This window comes from Myotis davidii, unplaced genomic scaffold, assembly GCF_000327345.1.
Source record: "Myotis davidii unplaced genomic scaffold, ASM32734v1 scaffold59, whole genome shotgun sequence".
Taxonomy (NCBI): Eukaryota; Metazoa; Chordata; class Mammalia; order Chiroptera; family Vespertilionidae; genus Myotis; species Myotis davidii.
In genome coordinates, this window is record NW_006293001.1 from 645611 (window position 1) to 662932 (window position 17322).

The following is a 17322-nucleotide window of genomic DNA, read 5'->3' on the forward strand; positions in this document are numbered from 1 at the left end:
AGGAGATAAATTTTGTTCATATTACAGATGAATGTATGGACTCAAATGTCCAGATTCTCGTGCTTTCCAGATGACATTTGCTAGCTACACCTACAAGAGGAGCAATTTTGATTCTCTCTTTACTGCAAAGAGTTCTAAATGTTTGATGTACACTCACACTATAAGTGGGCCTTGTATACTAGGTTACATAGAGATTTATTACATCATCTTACAGGCGAGAGGGACTCATTCATGGTTTAAGAATAGAGACATAATAAAAAGAGGGAGCTGTAAGAAGTCAAGGACAGCTGCAATAATCCAGACACATTGATAAAGAACTTGATTTCAGTAGTGTTGCAAAAAGACTGACTACAGACATTGTGAAGGAAAAGTTGATGTCCTAGATAACTTTGACATTACATGCCCAAGTGACTGCCAATGATGTGGCTCTTAGCCAAACTGAAGAATATTTCATTGGTCTGGGGTATAACTTAGTTTGATTTTGTTCCATTGTTAGCGTTTCGAATGATTCTTATTACAGCTAAGGTAACGGCACTCACCTGGACATTGCTTTATTGGCTCTTAAGCTTTACCAAGGCTCTCCACCGTCAAGTGACTCACAGTTTTGCCATTTTAAATTAGATTTCTACACTAAAACCTTTTGCTTTACCTCTAAGTGTTATTCTACTTCCCCCATAGACTAAAACTTTAATTTCATTCCAAACAAACTGTTCCTCTTGATTCCTCTGAGTCAGTTTAAAACATCACAATTTTCCGACTGAGAATTAATTCATCAATCCTGCTCTGATGCTATTTTTCTTACATCATATTCAATAATTTCTTACAGCAATTCTACCTTCAGGATATCTGTCTTCCCACTCTCCTTGTTTGTGCCTGAGTTCAGGGCCTCCCTCCTTTTACGTAGGCTACTGGAATGGTCTCACAACTCATTTCTCCATCCCCTTTCACTCTATTCCAATGTCTACTTTGCTCCCGGATTCTTTTCATGTAGTTCACCTGCCCTCAGGAGCTCACAGTCTAGTGGTAGAGATTACCATGTATGCCAAACATTATGATAAAATACTGAGTAGGCTATATGACATTCCCCTATTTTTGAGCCCTTTAGGCACTTTGAGCTTACACCTTCAATGGCTCTGACCTTACTCTCTGATTTGCGAAGTCCTAACTTTTCTTAGAGGTGCCTCTAGGGCCACCCCGGCCTGGAAAGTATATAGGATAGAGGTCTATCGGGAAGGGCTAGGAGCTCTATAAATACATCCACAAGAACAATGCTATTTCTGTTAGATATTGGGGTTCTGCATAAGATTGTTTTATTTAAACACACACACACACACACACACACACACACACACCAGAACAGTTTACCCATCACTGCTCCTTCCCCAGCAACCATCAATCTAGTCTCTTATCTATGACTTTTTGTTTGTTTGTTTTTTGTTTTGGGGGGTGGTTAGTTTGCTTTTTAAAAAAGATTCCACATATAAGGCAGATCATTCGCTATTTGTCTTTCTCCAATTTATTCTATTTAACATAATGCCTTCGAGGTCCATACACATTGTTGCAAATGGCAAGCTTTATTTTTTCTTATGGCTGAATAGTATTCCATTGTGCAATATGTATAATAATTCCTTTACGCATTCATCCATAGATAAACACTTGTCTATTATAAATAATACTACAATGAACATGAAGGTGCAAATATCTTTTCAAATTAGTGTTTTGGATTACTTGGGATAAATGCCCAGAAGTGGAATCTCTAGGTCATAAGGCAGTTCAATTTTTATCTTTTGAGTTAACTCTGTATTGTTCTTCAAAGTGGCTGCACCAGTTTATATTCTCACCAACAGTGCACAAGGGTTCCTTTTTCTCCATAACCTCCCAACACTTGGTATTTCATTGTCTTCCTGATGATTGCCATTCTAACAAGTGTGAGATGATACCTCATTGGTGAGGGCGTGTACTGGAAGCAACCAATTGATTTTCTCTCTCACATTGATGATGCTCTCCTTCCCTTTCCCTTCCTCTCTCTCTAAAACCAATTTTAAAAGGAAGAAGTTTAATGGAAAAGGAGGTAATCACAAATTTCAAACATGAACAAGGTCTCAAGATGAATGAGAATTATGATTAGATGTGGGTAAGTTACCTCCAGAGATACTGTCAGATGGATGCTTGCTGCAAAGGTTAAAGAATAAACCACAAGCAAGAAAATTTGACAATGGGAAGGAAGAGAAATGGGCAGCAGCTATAAAGGACAATAGAGGTAAACATCTTTGTCCACTAAATAAGAAAAAGAATAGTTTATGTTTGATGTCAGAAAGAGGATCATAAGAAAAATCATGAACAGAGATGGAATATTTGTGAATAAAAGGGGCATTACAAGTTCAAAAGGAATATGAATAAAAGTTTTACAACGTTTATTCACAACACAAATTGGATTCTGGAAGCAAAAAATATGTTGAAGGCGTATTGATTTCTTACATTATTTTGATTTCTTATATTATTATTTTGTAATAGATTTAACCATTCCTACCTTCACCACTCTCCATGCCTTCTACAAAAATCCCCCCACACTGGGGAAGAATCCAGTACCGGCGTCTGTATCGATCCTGGCCAAACATCATGGAGCGTAAAGAGTGAGAAGCGTCAAAGAGCTTCCTTCTGTACTGACTTTGTTGCTGTTAAAAAATGATGCATGTAATTAAGCTTATGGGTGTTAAGTGCTTCAAAAATTAATATATAAGTAACTTTATACTTATTATGCCTTAGAGCAGATAAATTTCACTATTGGGAAAAGATAACAAAAGAACTAAATATTACTTGTCTGACTTCAATTTCAGTAACACTTATAAAGATCAATATTATTTTGAAGGTAATTGGAATATCTTTGATGCCACGGATTAAAAAGGTAAGTTTTATTTTATCACATATCTTATAGTAGTATGCGTTATACCTGATGATAATGTTATCAAGTATTTTTTTGAGCCAAAGCAAACCGGCTGAATTCTGTTGATTACAGTGTATAACAACTAATACTCATGTATGTAACCAAACATATCTGTATTTGCCTATTTTTATACTCATGTTGTAAAGCTAAGCAGCATATGACAACATTTTGAGATAAATTTGTGATGAAGTTAACAATGATATACAGGTATCTCATAATATTTTCAAAAACTCATTTTTTAGCCCTGACCGATTTGGCTCAGTGGATAGAGTGTCGGCCTGTGGACTGAAGGGTCTCTCGATGTTTCAAACTCTCTATCCCTCTCCCTTCCCCTCTGTGAAAAATCAATGAAATATATATTTTTTTAAAAACTCATTTTTTACAAGACGTTGATCTAAAACTTCACTGATGCTACTGAAATTCAAGTTTTAATAAGAGTACAAAATATATACAGTTTATAAATTCAATTCAAATACATTAATATAAAATAAAACATAAGATGCTGAAACTATCATCATAAAATTTGACTGAATTTTAAAAGTAATTAATTCCAAGAAATAAAACCAGGCATTTGTAGATTCTGTATTTAAATGAAGAATATAAACCCTGATTAAGGTTAGTGCCGCATCTTAAGAAGCATGCTTTTAACCTTGGCATTTAGATTTTAAGGTTTAGCTGAGAATGTTTCTAGACCTCCTCATTTTAATTACTTATAAAAAGTTTGATAGCAGCCAGAAAACTAATCTCATACAAGGCATATTTTTTTAAAACACTGCAAAAAAGATAAAAACTATAATCTAAAAGTACTTACTTTACTCAGTTTTTCAATCTGTTTTTCTAGCTCTTCAACACTTGCTGCTTGGTCACCTTCATCCTATACATAACAAAATACAGTATCATATACCTGATCTTAAGATTTACTTATTCAGTCAATCAGCAAATATTTAATGAAAGCCTCCTATTGCAAAGTAATAGGATAGGTGCTATGGGAATGAATAGGAATCAGTTATTGCTTTCCATAAACTAATAATCTGGTGAGAGACATAAAACATTACACTAAAAGGAAAAAACACCCACCATTAGGAAGCTATAAGAACCTTAGAGAGGTAGAGATTAGGAATCAAAGTTCAAGGGAGGGTGAGACAACTTTTACTAGGAATCTATACCAAAAGAGGCTACGTGGAATGGTAAGGAATAATCAATCAGAGATAGACGGCAGGGCATACCAGAAAAAGTTTGACATATCTTGACATGAAAGGTACATGGAAAGATAAGGTGGGAGATATAGCAAAAATGAGTTTAGAAGTGAATTGTCTAGTGCTGTTAATGCTTGGCAATGAACAATGATCTGATCCTTTGAGGGATGTTGAACACCAGAACTATGCTTTTCAAAGATTAATATGGTAATAGTTGTAAGATGGCCTGGAGAGGGAAAGGACTAGAATTGGCAAGTCTAGTTAGTAGACTGCTGCAATGGCTAAAGAGGATGTGGGCCTTACTAAGGAAAAAGAAATAAAGAAAACAGATGTAAGAGATATTACATAGTTAGAACTGTTAAGTCCTGGCAACTGATAGATATGAAGCAGAGAAGGGTGAGGGAGATGAAGGAAGGAGCAAAGTATGATGCTAAGGGTTTAAATCTGGGAGGCTGCAAAAATACTGATATAAACTGAGTCATTTTTAGAGCAAAGAAGGTTAAGTTATATTATCAACACATTGAACGTTTTAAAGAAAAAATAATCCCTACTTTATATATAGTACTGATTTAATAAGTGGAAAGTTTACATGTGATTAAATGAAATTTTCATTCTAGAATACTCTTCTAAGACTGTTTCCTTAACTGTAAATTGGTGATAACATTATCTGTAACATGATATTTTTGTGAGGATTAATAAGAACAGATCTGAAATCAATAAGCAGGGTTGCTGACACATAATATGTAAAATTTTTCTCTCAAAATTATGCTTTAATGAGAAGATGCAGAAACTTCTTAGGTTTTAAAAAAATAAGAACTTATTTTTGATGTTCAATTTCAATAAGCATTTTACAAAAGCCACACAGCCACCAACTTATAATGAACAGATATTTCTAAATCAATAGGATTAGCTCCTCAACAAAAGGAAGTGAAAGGAAAACCTCAATAGTATCACCATTACCTATCACTTACCCTTCCTTACCCAGATTTAGGGAGCCAAGTTACAAAGGCATTTAGGCATATTATTTGTGCTAATAGTAACATAATATCTATTGGAGATTAAAAGAAAGCTGAAAAGATAATAAGCTCAATGACCCTTGAATCTCAAATATATATTTTTATATCTATATGATTGTAAAGTGATAAATATTTAATAATTTGCTTATGTAAAAATATAAGTCAATCTACAAATAATGTGAAATAGTACATCGACGTTGCTAGGTACCAGCCAAATTAACTAACTGCCATTTCTAAGAATCTTCCTATGATGTAAAAGAAGCAAAATGTCTACTAAAGTTTTATTTAATGGAGTTTGGCTAACAGTCTTTACAATTTTAAGAGATATGAAGGAATTTGAAAGATCAGAGAGAAAAAACAACAAACTAAGAACACAGAATAAATTCTAGCTGTGGTTCTCCATCGTTTCCCAAACATTATATGCCCGAATGTGTTAGAATTTAATTGTCTGCATAAACTCTTACTTGCCCACTTGTGAGCTTAAAGCTCACATAGGTTTCAACACAAATCTAAGTATAAGGGAAAGATTCCATGTATTGAAGGAATAAAGAGTGAGGAGAAGAGGGACTCATCTTTGAGACAAAGGGCTTTGACTTAGTCAAGGGCAGTATCTTTTAACTGAAAGAGATCACATGACTCTCAGTGGAAAGCTTACCTGCAATTACTTTTTTAAGAAGTATAACAACAAACACTCTACCCATACTTTAATCAAGAGGCCAAACATACTTTTGGAGGAATAATGTGCCTATCTTATCAATCAAGTTTATTAAACAGTTAAACTTTTATTTTTGTTTTGTTAATCCTCACCCAAGGATATTTTTCCATTGATTTTTAGAGTCAAAGGGAGGGGGAAAGACAGAGAGAGAGAAAAACATTGATGTGAGAGAGACACATTGATTGGCTGGGACTGGGGATGGAGCCTGCAACCAAAGTACGTGCCCTTGACCAGAACTGAACCCAGAACCCTCTATCCACTGAGACAAACTGGCTAGGGCTAAAATTTTATTTTATTAGGAAATTAATAAGGGGCTACCAGTTCTTCATTATAAAGATTAACTCTCAATTCATTTAACTTAGCTAATTTGGCTTCTTAGATCCTAAAATATTTGTTCATTTTTAGTTTTTAAACTGTTTTCTCAAATTAGTAACAATATATAGATTTGCTAAGATGTCATCAATGAAATCCTACAATTGAACTCTATAATTAAACACATAAAAAAACAAAATACTATATTAAGTGACATGTCTGGTCTAAGAAAAATTAATCATTTTAAAATAATTAATAACAATTTTTAATAGTCTTTATCTCCCTTAAAGAAAAAGATGTGTGGTTTGTTAATTCTCCATGTGGAAAAAAGAAGCCAGGCAAAACAGATAATTTCTGTAAATGAATTCTAGTTTAGTGGGATAATTACCCAGTAAAATACATTGAAATCTCAATACAGGTTTGTCAATTTATGAGTCAACACTTTAAAATAATTTGTAATAGTAAGAGCTGTAAAGGGATGCCAATTCTGTGAAAAGCTGATTAATACTGATCAGAAATGTTTAATGCCTGCTATGGAAACAACTCCACCTGCCAAATGAAGTAGATTGGTTATAAATGGCATCTTTTGTTTGGGTAATTACAATTCTAATACCCAAATTATATACACTTCACATTATTTTCCACAGCACAAAATTATATGATCAAGTAGTTTCAAAAGTAAAACATTATGAAATAATTTTGGCACGAAATCTCAATGTAGTCTCCTTTTCAGATTGTTTAAGGCTCACTCAAGTGATTTTTATCATTCTGGTTTAAAATATAACATTAGAGAGGAATTTCTGAAAACATTTTACATGTATGCTATTTTTACTTAAGAGAAGTGAGTAGCACATGATCTTATTTATAAGTACCTCTACATTATTATCTGGATTAAGTAAAAAAATTTGATTCAGTAATTTATCAGTGTCTTGGTTAGATATTTTCAAATTTTCTATCAATAAAGTTATCCCTCTAGGCCTTCTTTCTTTATAACAGTACTGAGTTGATACAAGAAAGCACAGGAGTTGTTTCTGGAATTCCTTAGCTGAATACTCCTGGCATTGAGTGCAGAAAGAATGGTTGGCTGTATAGTTTTTTGAGTATCATTCTGTAGTCCTAGAATTCTTTTAGGGTAAAAGGTGAACTTCAGCTTTTATCTCTCTATTTTCCCCATGTCCATTTCTGTGGTTAATGGTAGCTTCCCTTAAAACTCACACAGACACACAAACACCTACCTCTATAGCCTTGTCTACTTCCATTTAGCCTACTCTTCATAGCTAGCCCCTTTACCATGATTGAACTAAAGGCATGGTGCACAAAATTCATGTGGGGGGGTGGGAGAGTGTCCCTCAGCCCGGCCTGTGCACTCTCGCAATCTGGGACCCCATGGAGGATGTTCAAGGCCGAAAGGGCAGTCGGACATCCCTCTCACAATCCAGGACCACTGGCTCCTAACCACTCGCCTGCCTGATCAACCGTAACTGCTCACCTGCCTGCCTACCTGCCTGATCACTCCTAACTGCTCTGTCTGCCTGCCTGATCGCCCCTAACCGCTCTGCCTGCCTGCCTGATCCCCCCCTAACCTCTCTGCCTGCCTACCTGATTGGCCCTAACTGCTTGCCTGCCTGCCTGCTCAGTGCAGGTCATAGTGAACAGTCGTACTGCAGTTCAGTCGATTTGCACATTACCCTTTTATTATATAGGATACCTTCCAATGTCATTAGGAACCTTATACCATTAATTATTCTCTTCATATCTTTAATCTTCAACCCCACTCTCATTTTATTGATTCTTTCCCTTCAACTAAAATTCATCTCAAGTCTTTCTACATCTGAAAAATCCTTGGTCTTTGTCTCCCTCTAAGACAGTGGTTCTCAACATTCCTAATGCCATGACCCTTTAATACAGTTCCTCATGTTGTGGTGACCCCCAACCATAAAATTATTTTTGTTGCTACTTTATAACTGTAATATTGCTACTGTTATGAATCGTAATGTAAGTATCTGATATGCAGGATGTATTTTCATTACAAATTGAACATAATTAAAGCATAGTGATTAATCACAAAAATAATATGTAATTATATATGTGTTTTCCGATGGTCTTAGGCAACCCTGTGAAAGGGTTGTTCGATCCCCAAAGGAGTCACGACCCACAGGTTGAGAACCGCTGCTCTAGGGACTACCCTTTCCTCTGAGGCACAATGCTTGAAATAGTCGCCTTTGCTTTCTCACTTTCTAGTTATTGTTCTCAATCAATCCTAGCCTGGCTTCTGCTCTCACCCCTCTAATGAAACTGTGCTGACCTCTCCCAGTATGTTGCCAAATCCAGCAAAAATTTACATCTCCTGATGCCTTATTGTCTGTTTATTGCACCCTCATTTTTTAAATGTTCAATTTTCTTGATTTTTGTTATTACTACAAGTAATAACAGAAAAAAGTCAACACTGCAGACCTGACTACTACCCTTTGAAAGGCCTGCTTACAAGGTTGGCACTTAGCTGGTGTCTGGGAACTTGGGTTTGAGGGTTCCCTGACCCTAACTTATAAAATCGGCTTACTAGACCTAAACTGTGCTAATAATGTGATTTACACTGCTTTTCTACTGGGAGCCTGGAATTTTGGCACAGGCTACATGGAGGGTACCTTTGTGGCCAGTCCCCAGCAAAAAACTCTGGGCACTGAGCCTCTGATGAGCTACACCAGTACACAACACATCACACGTGTCACAAGTCATGCCTGGGAAAACTGCTGTATGATTTTACTGGGAAAAGACTTGTGGCAGCTTAGGCCTGGCTTCTTCTGACCTTTGACTCACATGCCTTTTCTCTCTGCTGGTTTTGCTTTATTTCCTTTTGCTATAATAATTCATAGCCAGAGCATGACTAGAAGCTGAGTTCTGTGAGTCACTAACTCTGGAAGTGGACTTGGGGCCCCTGACCGCCTATAGAAATCTCCCATTTTCAACAGTAAGCCTTTTGGGCTCTTCCTAGGGTTCTAACTTCAGTCCACTACTCTATTCAATAAAGCAATTCCCTTGTGCAAACTTATCCACCTCATGATTTTAACCTATTGTCTGTGTGCTAATAACTTCCAGAACCATATTTTCAAGACTGGATTCTTCAGCCTTCAGGTTCTTAAATCCAACTGACGCTGAACTTTTGCATAGGCATCTCAAACTCAACATGTCTAAGATAAGCCTACCATCACTTCCTGTCTTCAATGACCTGTCTTCCCCTCATCCCCAATCATCTATTTACTCTGCTCCTCCTGATCTCTCTCTCTCTCTCTCTCTCTCTCTCTCTCTCTCCCCCACCTTCTCTCTCTCTCTCTCAAAGGCAATCATAGCATGCAGTCTCCCATGCCACATAGTTGGGAATCAATCCTGCCTCTCCTTCAATCTACACTGTCCATCCTCAAATATTATTCATCCATCCTCCTAAATATTTATTGAGTCCTTCTCTCCTTCTTCATCCCAACTACCACTGATCTAGTTTCAGACCCCTCACAACTCAACTAAACTATTGTAATGTCTATCGACTGATCTTCACATCTCTGATCTTGCCCTACCCAAATCTATTTCTATCATCCACAGAACTACACCGTGAGCCACTTAAAAATCAAAACTGACTTAAAACCCTCCATTAGCTTCCTGTCACCAAAAATTAAGAAGTCCTAGTTGTAGTTGGTGCATATGAGGCTCTTTAGTAACCCTGAAGCACCTGTAAGTAAGTCCCTTAAAAGACTATAGTTTCAGGCTTCTGTGCCCTGCTCATGCTATTCTCTCTGCTTGGAAAACTTTTCCTTGTATTCCTTCCAGGTTAACATTCAGCCCAGCTTGTAGCCTCAGCTAATGGGTCCAGAAATCCTTTGTGAGGATTTATTCCTCAGAAAGGTTAAATGCCTTTCCTTTGTATCTGCCTAGCACACTGTAAATATCGCTATCAAAGTAGTTAACACATTACAGTTTCATATTGCAAATCTTTCTCAGTGAGACTGTAAATTGAGGGGAGTTTTAGTGCCTTATGCATCTTTAATCAAAAGTGCCTAAAGCTAGGCAATGCATAATAAACTGGTGTTTGAGACATACCAGTTTCACAAAATCTGACAACACTTTTAAGACATGAAACATTGTATAAATATAAGATAGCATGTCAACAGAATGAGAGAACCTAAAATTAAGAATCAGCATAGTTCTTTGAAGAACTGTGAAGTCATTGTATAAATAGAAAAACTTAACTTCTTTTATTCAATGTACGTGCCTGCTATCTGCAGGCATTCTATTCAATATTTACTTACCCATCACAAAAAACTTTATGGTGAATATTGTAATACTCAGTTTTCAGATGAAAAAACTGAGGTAAATAAATGTCAAAATGGAATTAAAACGCAAATCTACTTGACCCCAAATTCTGTTATTTTTCAGTGTTATGCAGTCTTAGTTAAATATTAGAATCAACTAAATTTGATTACCTCATCTTCACAGGTATCAGTCTTCTTTCCTTTTTTGTCTTCTTTATCTTCTTCATCCTCCTCATCTTCATCGGCTTGGTCATCACTATCATCGTCATCATCATCGTCATAGTCACTGTCTCCTCCCTTCCTTCTTCGCTTTCTTCCTGGAGTGGGTGTCCCTAATGGATGCTGTTCTTCTCCAAGATCAATCCCACCTGCAGTGTCTCTTTTGCCTGTTTTTTTAGCATGAATGATTCTGAGCCTTTTAATATTAAAAAAAAGATGATTTGAAAGAAAAGCCTTCTTTCTATACGTTTAAAAGAGCATAATGTGAGTTTTAAGCAAAAATATCTAATGGTATTTTTCTCACAGCAAGCAACAAATCAATGACAATAAAAATTAGAATTAAAGAAATTTAAAAATATGTTTCCAGAAATTATAAAATATATTAACTTTCAAGAATTATTCTAGGTATTTCTTTAGAACTAGACACATTTAAAAAAATAAAAGTTAGAAAGCTGAAAAGACTAACTCCAACAGTGGCCAAGTGACAATTCCCCATTCCATATTATCAGACTGAATAAATTTCAATTCAAATTACCACAAAAAAACTACCCTTTTAACATAGAGGTTGAATAATTTCAGCATATTTCCTGGAATGAAGCTAATTAAGTCTCAATTCTGAATATATTTGGATATGATAGGCTCTCTCTATAAGAGCAAATTTAACTAGAAAGCAATGAAGAAAAAGGTGGTAGCTCCAAACAGATTCTATTTGTGACAAAAGTAACCTGATAGCAACAACAACCTTAGGAAATGTGACGGCTTGGCTTCTTTGAAAGAAAAAAGACAAATGGACTTTCTTCTAAGTTTGAAGTATCTGAACTCAATAAATCTGATTATGTCTTTTGTCCATTGCAAATTCTGGCTCTGAGTTTTATTAATTTCATAACTCATCATAATTTTAAGCTTTACCTTTTCTAATTCTTAGACAAAATAAAGTTTATATGCTATCTTTGCAATTCATATGTTTTTCTGGGAAACTTGTACAAAGGGAAAGAAGTATATTAATTTTAATAAAAAATAACTTACTTGCGGAGTTTACCTTCCACCATCCATTTATCTCTCCTCAGGTTTGACATATAATCAATGTTCTTGTCAATTTCACTGTCAATGCAAAAATTTATTATAAAACATCAAATAATCCATTATGTAATACATTAATATGGCAAGCAAATTGTAATGATTACCAATAAGTAACCATAAATGAAAAACCACATTAATTCAGTATCATAGCTAAGAGATGTACAGGAAACTTTAAATGTCTACCAATAATAGAAATGCATGACTCTGAAATATTTGGATTGATCCTTTTCCTAAAAAGGTAAATAACAGAAAGTAACATAATTAAAATCTGTAAAATCATGAATAGCAAGAACGAGATTAACATGGATTTGGTCACCAAATTTTGAAATACTAGACTGGAGGACTTACTTTGATGAAGTTAAATACTTTTTAAAGTACAAATTAATACATCAATAAACTAATACTATTATGGATGCATAGAACATGATAAAATAATGAGTAGCTGAATAATTCTCTGAATGAATGCTAAGAAATCTTGTCATCTAGCATCACAAGATGTGAAGAAAATGAAAATCCTGGATTCTTCCAATAGTGCTGGATTCTGGGACCACAGCAAAAGGGAATATTTTTGCATTTCAGTATATAAATAACAATTATTAAATGAACAAATTTTTTCAATAGACTACAAAAGAATACATTAAAATTTATTATTAGTTACCTCTGAATGGGGAGGTGGGGTTCAGTGTAATTTTAATTTTTTTGTTTGTGCTAGTCTATAACTTTGAAATTTTCTCTAAGCAACCTGCATTACTTTGTGATAAGACAAATTCAAAACAGCACAGAATCACCTGAAAAGCCTGGGCACATGCTTACCTAACTACACTCTTGCTGCACGCCAGCTCATTGATCAGGAAAGCCAGGGCTGAGGCTTTCTGTGCTGGCGTGTGAGCCTGGAAGGCTTTGGTCTTCAGGCTCTCCGTGAGCTCAGTCTGTCCACAGTGGGCTTCCATAAAAATCTGCAAAATCTCGGAAACATTGTCTCGATTCACACCAACATTCAGCAAATGTTCTCCGAGAGCTGTTTTGGCCTATAAAATGTTGACATTTTTATCAGTATTGGTCATAACCATTCATCACATAAAACAATATAATTTTTAAACGTTGGTACTAAATAATAGACATTAATGACAACAGCTTTATTCATATTTTTGACGAAGTAAAGATAAAAAATATGCAAGAAATGATTCAAGTACTTGTAATATTTCTATTCCTCCTTTAAACTCATGGTTAAAAGTCAGGTGGGGAGAAGAGTTTATAAACTCATGGGTAGAAATTGCCTATCACACCTTCTTTGAACCACAGGAACTATTCCAAACTTTTCCAGGCTTTATGTATATTCAGGGAATGGAGAGATTGGAGGTTCAAAAGCACTATTATTATGTTGGCTGGCTCTATGGAATCATGGGTTTTATTGCCTGGTATATTTAGTGATTGGAAAATATGAAGGAAATATGAAGGAAAATATAACAGATGCATCTGGAAGCTTCTCTCTCTACGATATTACTTATAGCAAAGCTGACTGAAATTTGTGTCTTAATTGGAATTAAGATAACTGAATTTAATTGAGTATCATCCACTGAGCAGTACATAGTCTTAACATGCTGGACTGTAGGTGCCTTGATTAGCCTCAGTTACTCACAGTGATTCAGAGAGAAAACACAGTATAACTTCAGTGGGTGCACATGAGTCCTAATTGCTTTATGAATTATGAGTTCTGTTTTGCTGAATATGACTTTCCTTAAGTCAATTTGTTTTTTGTGGAAAGTTAGAGGAAAAAAGAGTGACTTGGGAATGATCTCCATTTCTTAGGCTTTAAGAAACCAATTGTAACCTGAAGCAATTCTACATTTAACGATACGTAAAAAAATAATTGGATCAGTCTATACAATCATCTGCTAATATGCTACAGGCAGCTATCAATGCACTGATAGTACAAATTTTTTAAAAAAAACTTTTATATTTTGTTTTATTCTTTTACCTTGTATCCCGTAATTAGACCTGGATCACATACAGCAGCTGAGAGGAGCCTCACAAGCAAGTCTTGTACTTCACCCATGCTGTCCCCTATATTTAGCAATCCCTCTTGAAGAACACTCAGGTTTGGAACATCGATATTCACATCAAAGCCCAAAACTTTACCAAAGTTTCGTAAGAACTGCACCACCATGAGACAGTCTGAAAATGTACTTCCAGAGAGAACAAGTCCTGGAATACGAGGTAACTCTGGCAAAGGCTTAAAAGAAAGTAAAAGAAAATAGATTTTAAAAGCCATGATTTGCTACCTTCTGAAATAAAGTAAGGTGCTTTCTCTCTTTCTCTTGCATTGCTCCCGTGGTTTCCCTCTGGATTGTCAGTTCCCCGGGCGCATTGCTGCAACCCCAGGGTACTAAGCCTAGGATGCTGAATTCAAGTAAACATCAATACATTTCGGCTGAATACAATATAAATTTACATCTCTGCAAAAGGGAACACAAATTCTTAATTAACTTACATACTGACAAAACATGGGTTATATAACTGGATCAAAATTTAGACAACATTAAGAAATGAACATTTCCATATACATAGAAAACATCATGGTGATTAAGTGGGGGGGGGGGCCTAGCCAGTTTGGCTCAGTGGATAGAGCCTTGGCCCCAGGACTGAAGTATCCTAGGTTTGATTCTGGTCAAGGGCACGTACCCGGCCCTGGCTCTGGCATGTGTGGGAGGCAACCAATCAACATGTCTCCCTCACATCTATGTTTCTCTCTCTCTCTGTCTCTCCCCCTCCCTTCCACTCTCTTTAAAAAAAAATCAATGGGAAAATATCCTTAGGTGAGAATTAACATAAAAAGAGAGAGAGAGAGGGGAGATGGGGTGGAAAAAAGTCAAAAAGGGTATAGGGGAGATAAATGGTGCTGGGAGGAGATGAATTGGGGTGGTAAACATACAATACAATACAATATATTTATGATGTATTATAAAATTGTACACCTGAAACCCATGTCACCCAAATAAACTTAATGTAAAAAAATAAATATTTCAAAAATACCAAGGACATACTCAGTAGGGCACATGCATTGATTTATTCTAATGATGGCAACTGATTTAAAAGTCACATGAACAGTGTGTATCTGTGGGTTGTATGGGTGGAAAGACTGGTAACATCTTTGGCTAATAAGTGGTGATAAATTATTATGTCCACATGACCAAAGCCCATGACCCTATCAAGAACTGCTTTATACTGCAACCAAGTCTTTAGGTTTCCTGTATGTAGTGAAATATTAATACTGTATCGAGTTTCAGTACTAAAATTGGAAACCTGCCCCTTCTGCTACTTCTCAAGTATGCTCACATATTAACATTTTAATGACTAAATATGGTACCAGTCATCATGCACATTTAAAAATGTATAGGTAGTCTAAATTAAAAACATTTTTGCCCATGAATTGGATATAATAACAATACTTTAAAATTTGATTGGGGAAAAAAGTGACTTGTGTTTCTATTTATCTACATTGGTGCTTGTTCAAAAGTGTTCCTCCACCCTACACATACTTAAATAACTATCTAAAGACTTTTTCTACTAATATTGTGTGAAAACACAGAACTGACTGATACTATACATATCTTTTATTCCATCTGAAGACCATTCAATTCCGAGTTTTCTTTTATCCTAAACTATCTCAGACATACACATATCTATATGGTTCTAAAAATGTATATAACAAAGCTAATGAAGTTAAGTTTAAAGTGGACTTATATATTTGATATTGTGCATATGGATTTAAGTAAAAAGGTGCAAGAAAATAAAACTCATTTAGGATCAAAACAATTGTTCACTCTGAGCTTATTAAATGTGTTAACAAACCTATATAACTCACTTTGTGCTTAGGAAATTTTATACATTCAATGGACTAAAATTAGTATATTTACTTTCAGTTTATTTAAAACTATTTATTCTAAGTAACTAAACAGAATATTAATAAAGTTAAATTACCCAGTATTAAACATTTGCTTTAAGCATTTCAGAAAAGAGACAATCATTATTTGTATATCAGATAAATATGGCATATAATATAGATGCTATTGATCAAATATCTATAATAATAAAAGAGTAATATGCTAATTGGACCAGACAGCCAAATGACCTTCTGGATGTCCTTCTGGATGACACCGGGGCTGGGAGGGCTGAGGCAAGCCATGGTGGCTGCGAGGGCTGAGCCCCTTGCATGAATTTCATGCATCGGGCCTCTAGTAATAATATATTACTGAGACAGTGTTAAAAGAGATGATATGCAGTATTGATATAATTATATAGAAATACCATCTTTTTATCCATAGTCAAACATAATTGATTTCTACTCTTAAGTGTGTATAATCATGCCAGTAACCAAGATTATTTTGCTCTTTCTAAATTTCTCCTTTTGTGTACTTTAGCAACATTACAAGATGGGAGAGAAGACACACATGAGGTACTTTGGTTGGATGTCTTTCCGGGCTTTCAAGATGATAAATAATATGGACTCTGGAGCTGAACAAACTGGGGCTTGAATTCAAGTTGCCATCTATGAGCTGTGTAATCTTGGGAAAGTTCCTTAACCTCTTTGTATCTAACTTTTTTCATCTATAAATGGGCATAAATAGCGGCTCCATAGGATTGTGGTGTGAATTCATAGAAAGCACTTAGCACAATGCCCAGCATGTAGTAAACATACTCACTATAAGTTAGCTATCATAACTAAAGCATTGAAGGAAGTTATCTATATATATATATATAAAAGGCTGTGACCGGCCAACTGGCTGACCGGCTGGTAGGTATGACGTGCACTAACCACCAGGGGGCAGATGCTCAATGCAGGAGCTGCCAAGTGACACAACTTTTCAGAGTGCCCTCTCGCACTCCAGGACCCCTCAGAGGATGTCGGACTGCCGGTTTCGGCCTGATCCCTGCAGGCCAGGCTGAGGGACCCCCGCTCACTCCACAGACACCCTTTGAGCCCTGGAGCCGCCCCAGCTGCGGCCAGCCAGAGAGGGACCGCGGGAGGTTGGCTCCAGGGTGTGTCCAGCCCATCTCACCCAGTCCTGCCCCACCGACCACCTTCTAATTAATTTCCTTTCAATGTGCATGAATCCGTGCACCAGGCCTCTAGTAGATTAGAAATCCTAATTTAAGGATCTATGGGATGTGGGGAGAAGTTAGATCTTTCTTACCTAAATGCCTGAATACCAAATAGAAACACAGAAATCCTATCAACTCTTACAATCCCTCTTTGTAGATTTCTGCAGCATTTCTACTTAAATTAAAAAGGTTTGCAGCACTTCACTTATACATTGAGAACAGCCATAATCAGCACACAGCTACAGAGAGGTTTACTGGTGCTCATCCAGGAGAGGCAGACTAACTTATACTTGAAATCCCACGGCTCTAGTTAAAAACGAAAGGCTCAGTAGTTGAGCATTGACCTATGAACCAGGTGGTCACAGTTTGATTCCTGGTCTGGGCACATGCCTGGGGTTGTAGACTCAGTCCCCAGTAGGGTGTGTGCAGGAGGCAG

The 17322-nt window shown here is 36.1% G+C and overlaps 1 protein-coding gene across 15 annotated transcripts in view; it reads right to left on the bottom strand.

The window, feature by feature from the left end:
* The window catches only part of BAZ2B (bromodomain adjacent to zinc finger domain 2B), a 319669-nt gene that overhangs the window by 27060 nt on the left and 275287 nt on the right, over window positions 1-17322 (bottom strand). For all 15 annotated transcript variants that reach the window (XM_015565731.1, XM_006766465.2, XM_015565735.1 and 12 more), the window contains 6 exons: window positions 13762-14016; window positions 12597-12811; window positions 11730-11804; window positions 10656-10899; window positions 3756-3818; window positions 2531-2675 (listed from right to left, as the gene is read on the bottom strand). In XM_015565731.1, coding sequence (XP_015421217.1) covers window positions 2531-2675; window positions 3756-3818; window positions 10656-10899; window positions 11730-11804; window positions 12597-12811; window positions 13762-14016 — 997 coding nt within the window. The remainder of the gene's footprint in view (window positions 1-2530; window positions 2676-3755; window positions 3819-10655; window positions 10900-11729; window positions 11805-12596; window positions 12812-13761; window positions 14017-17322) is intronic.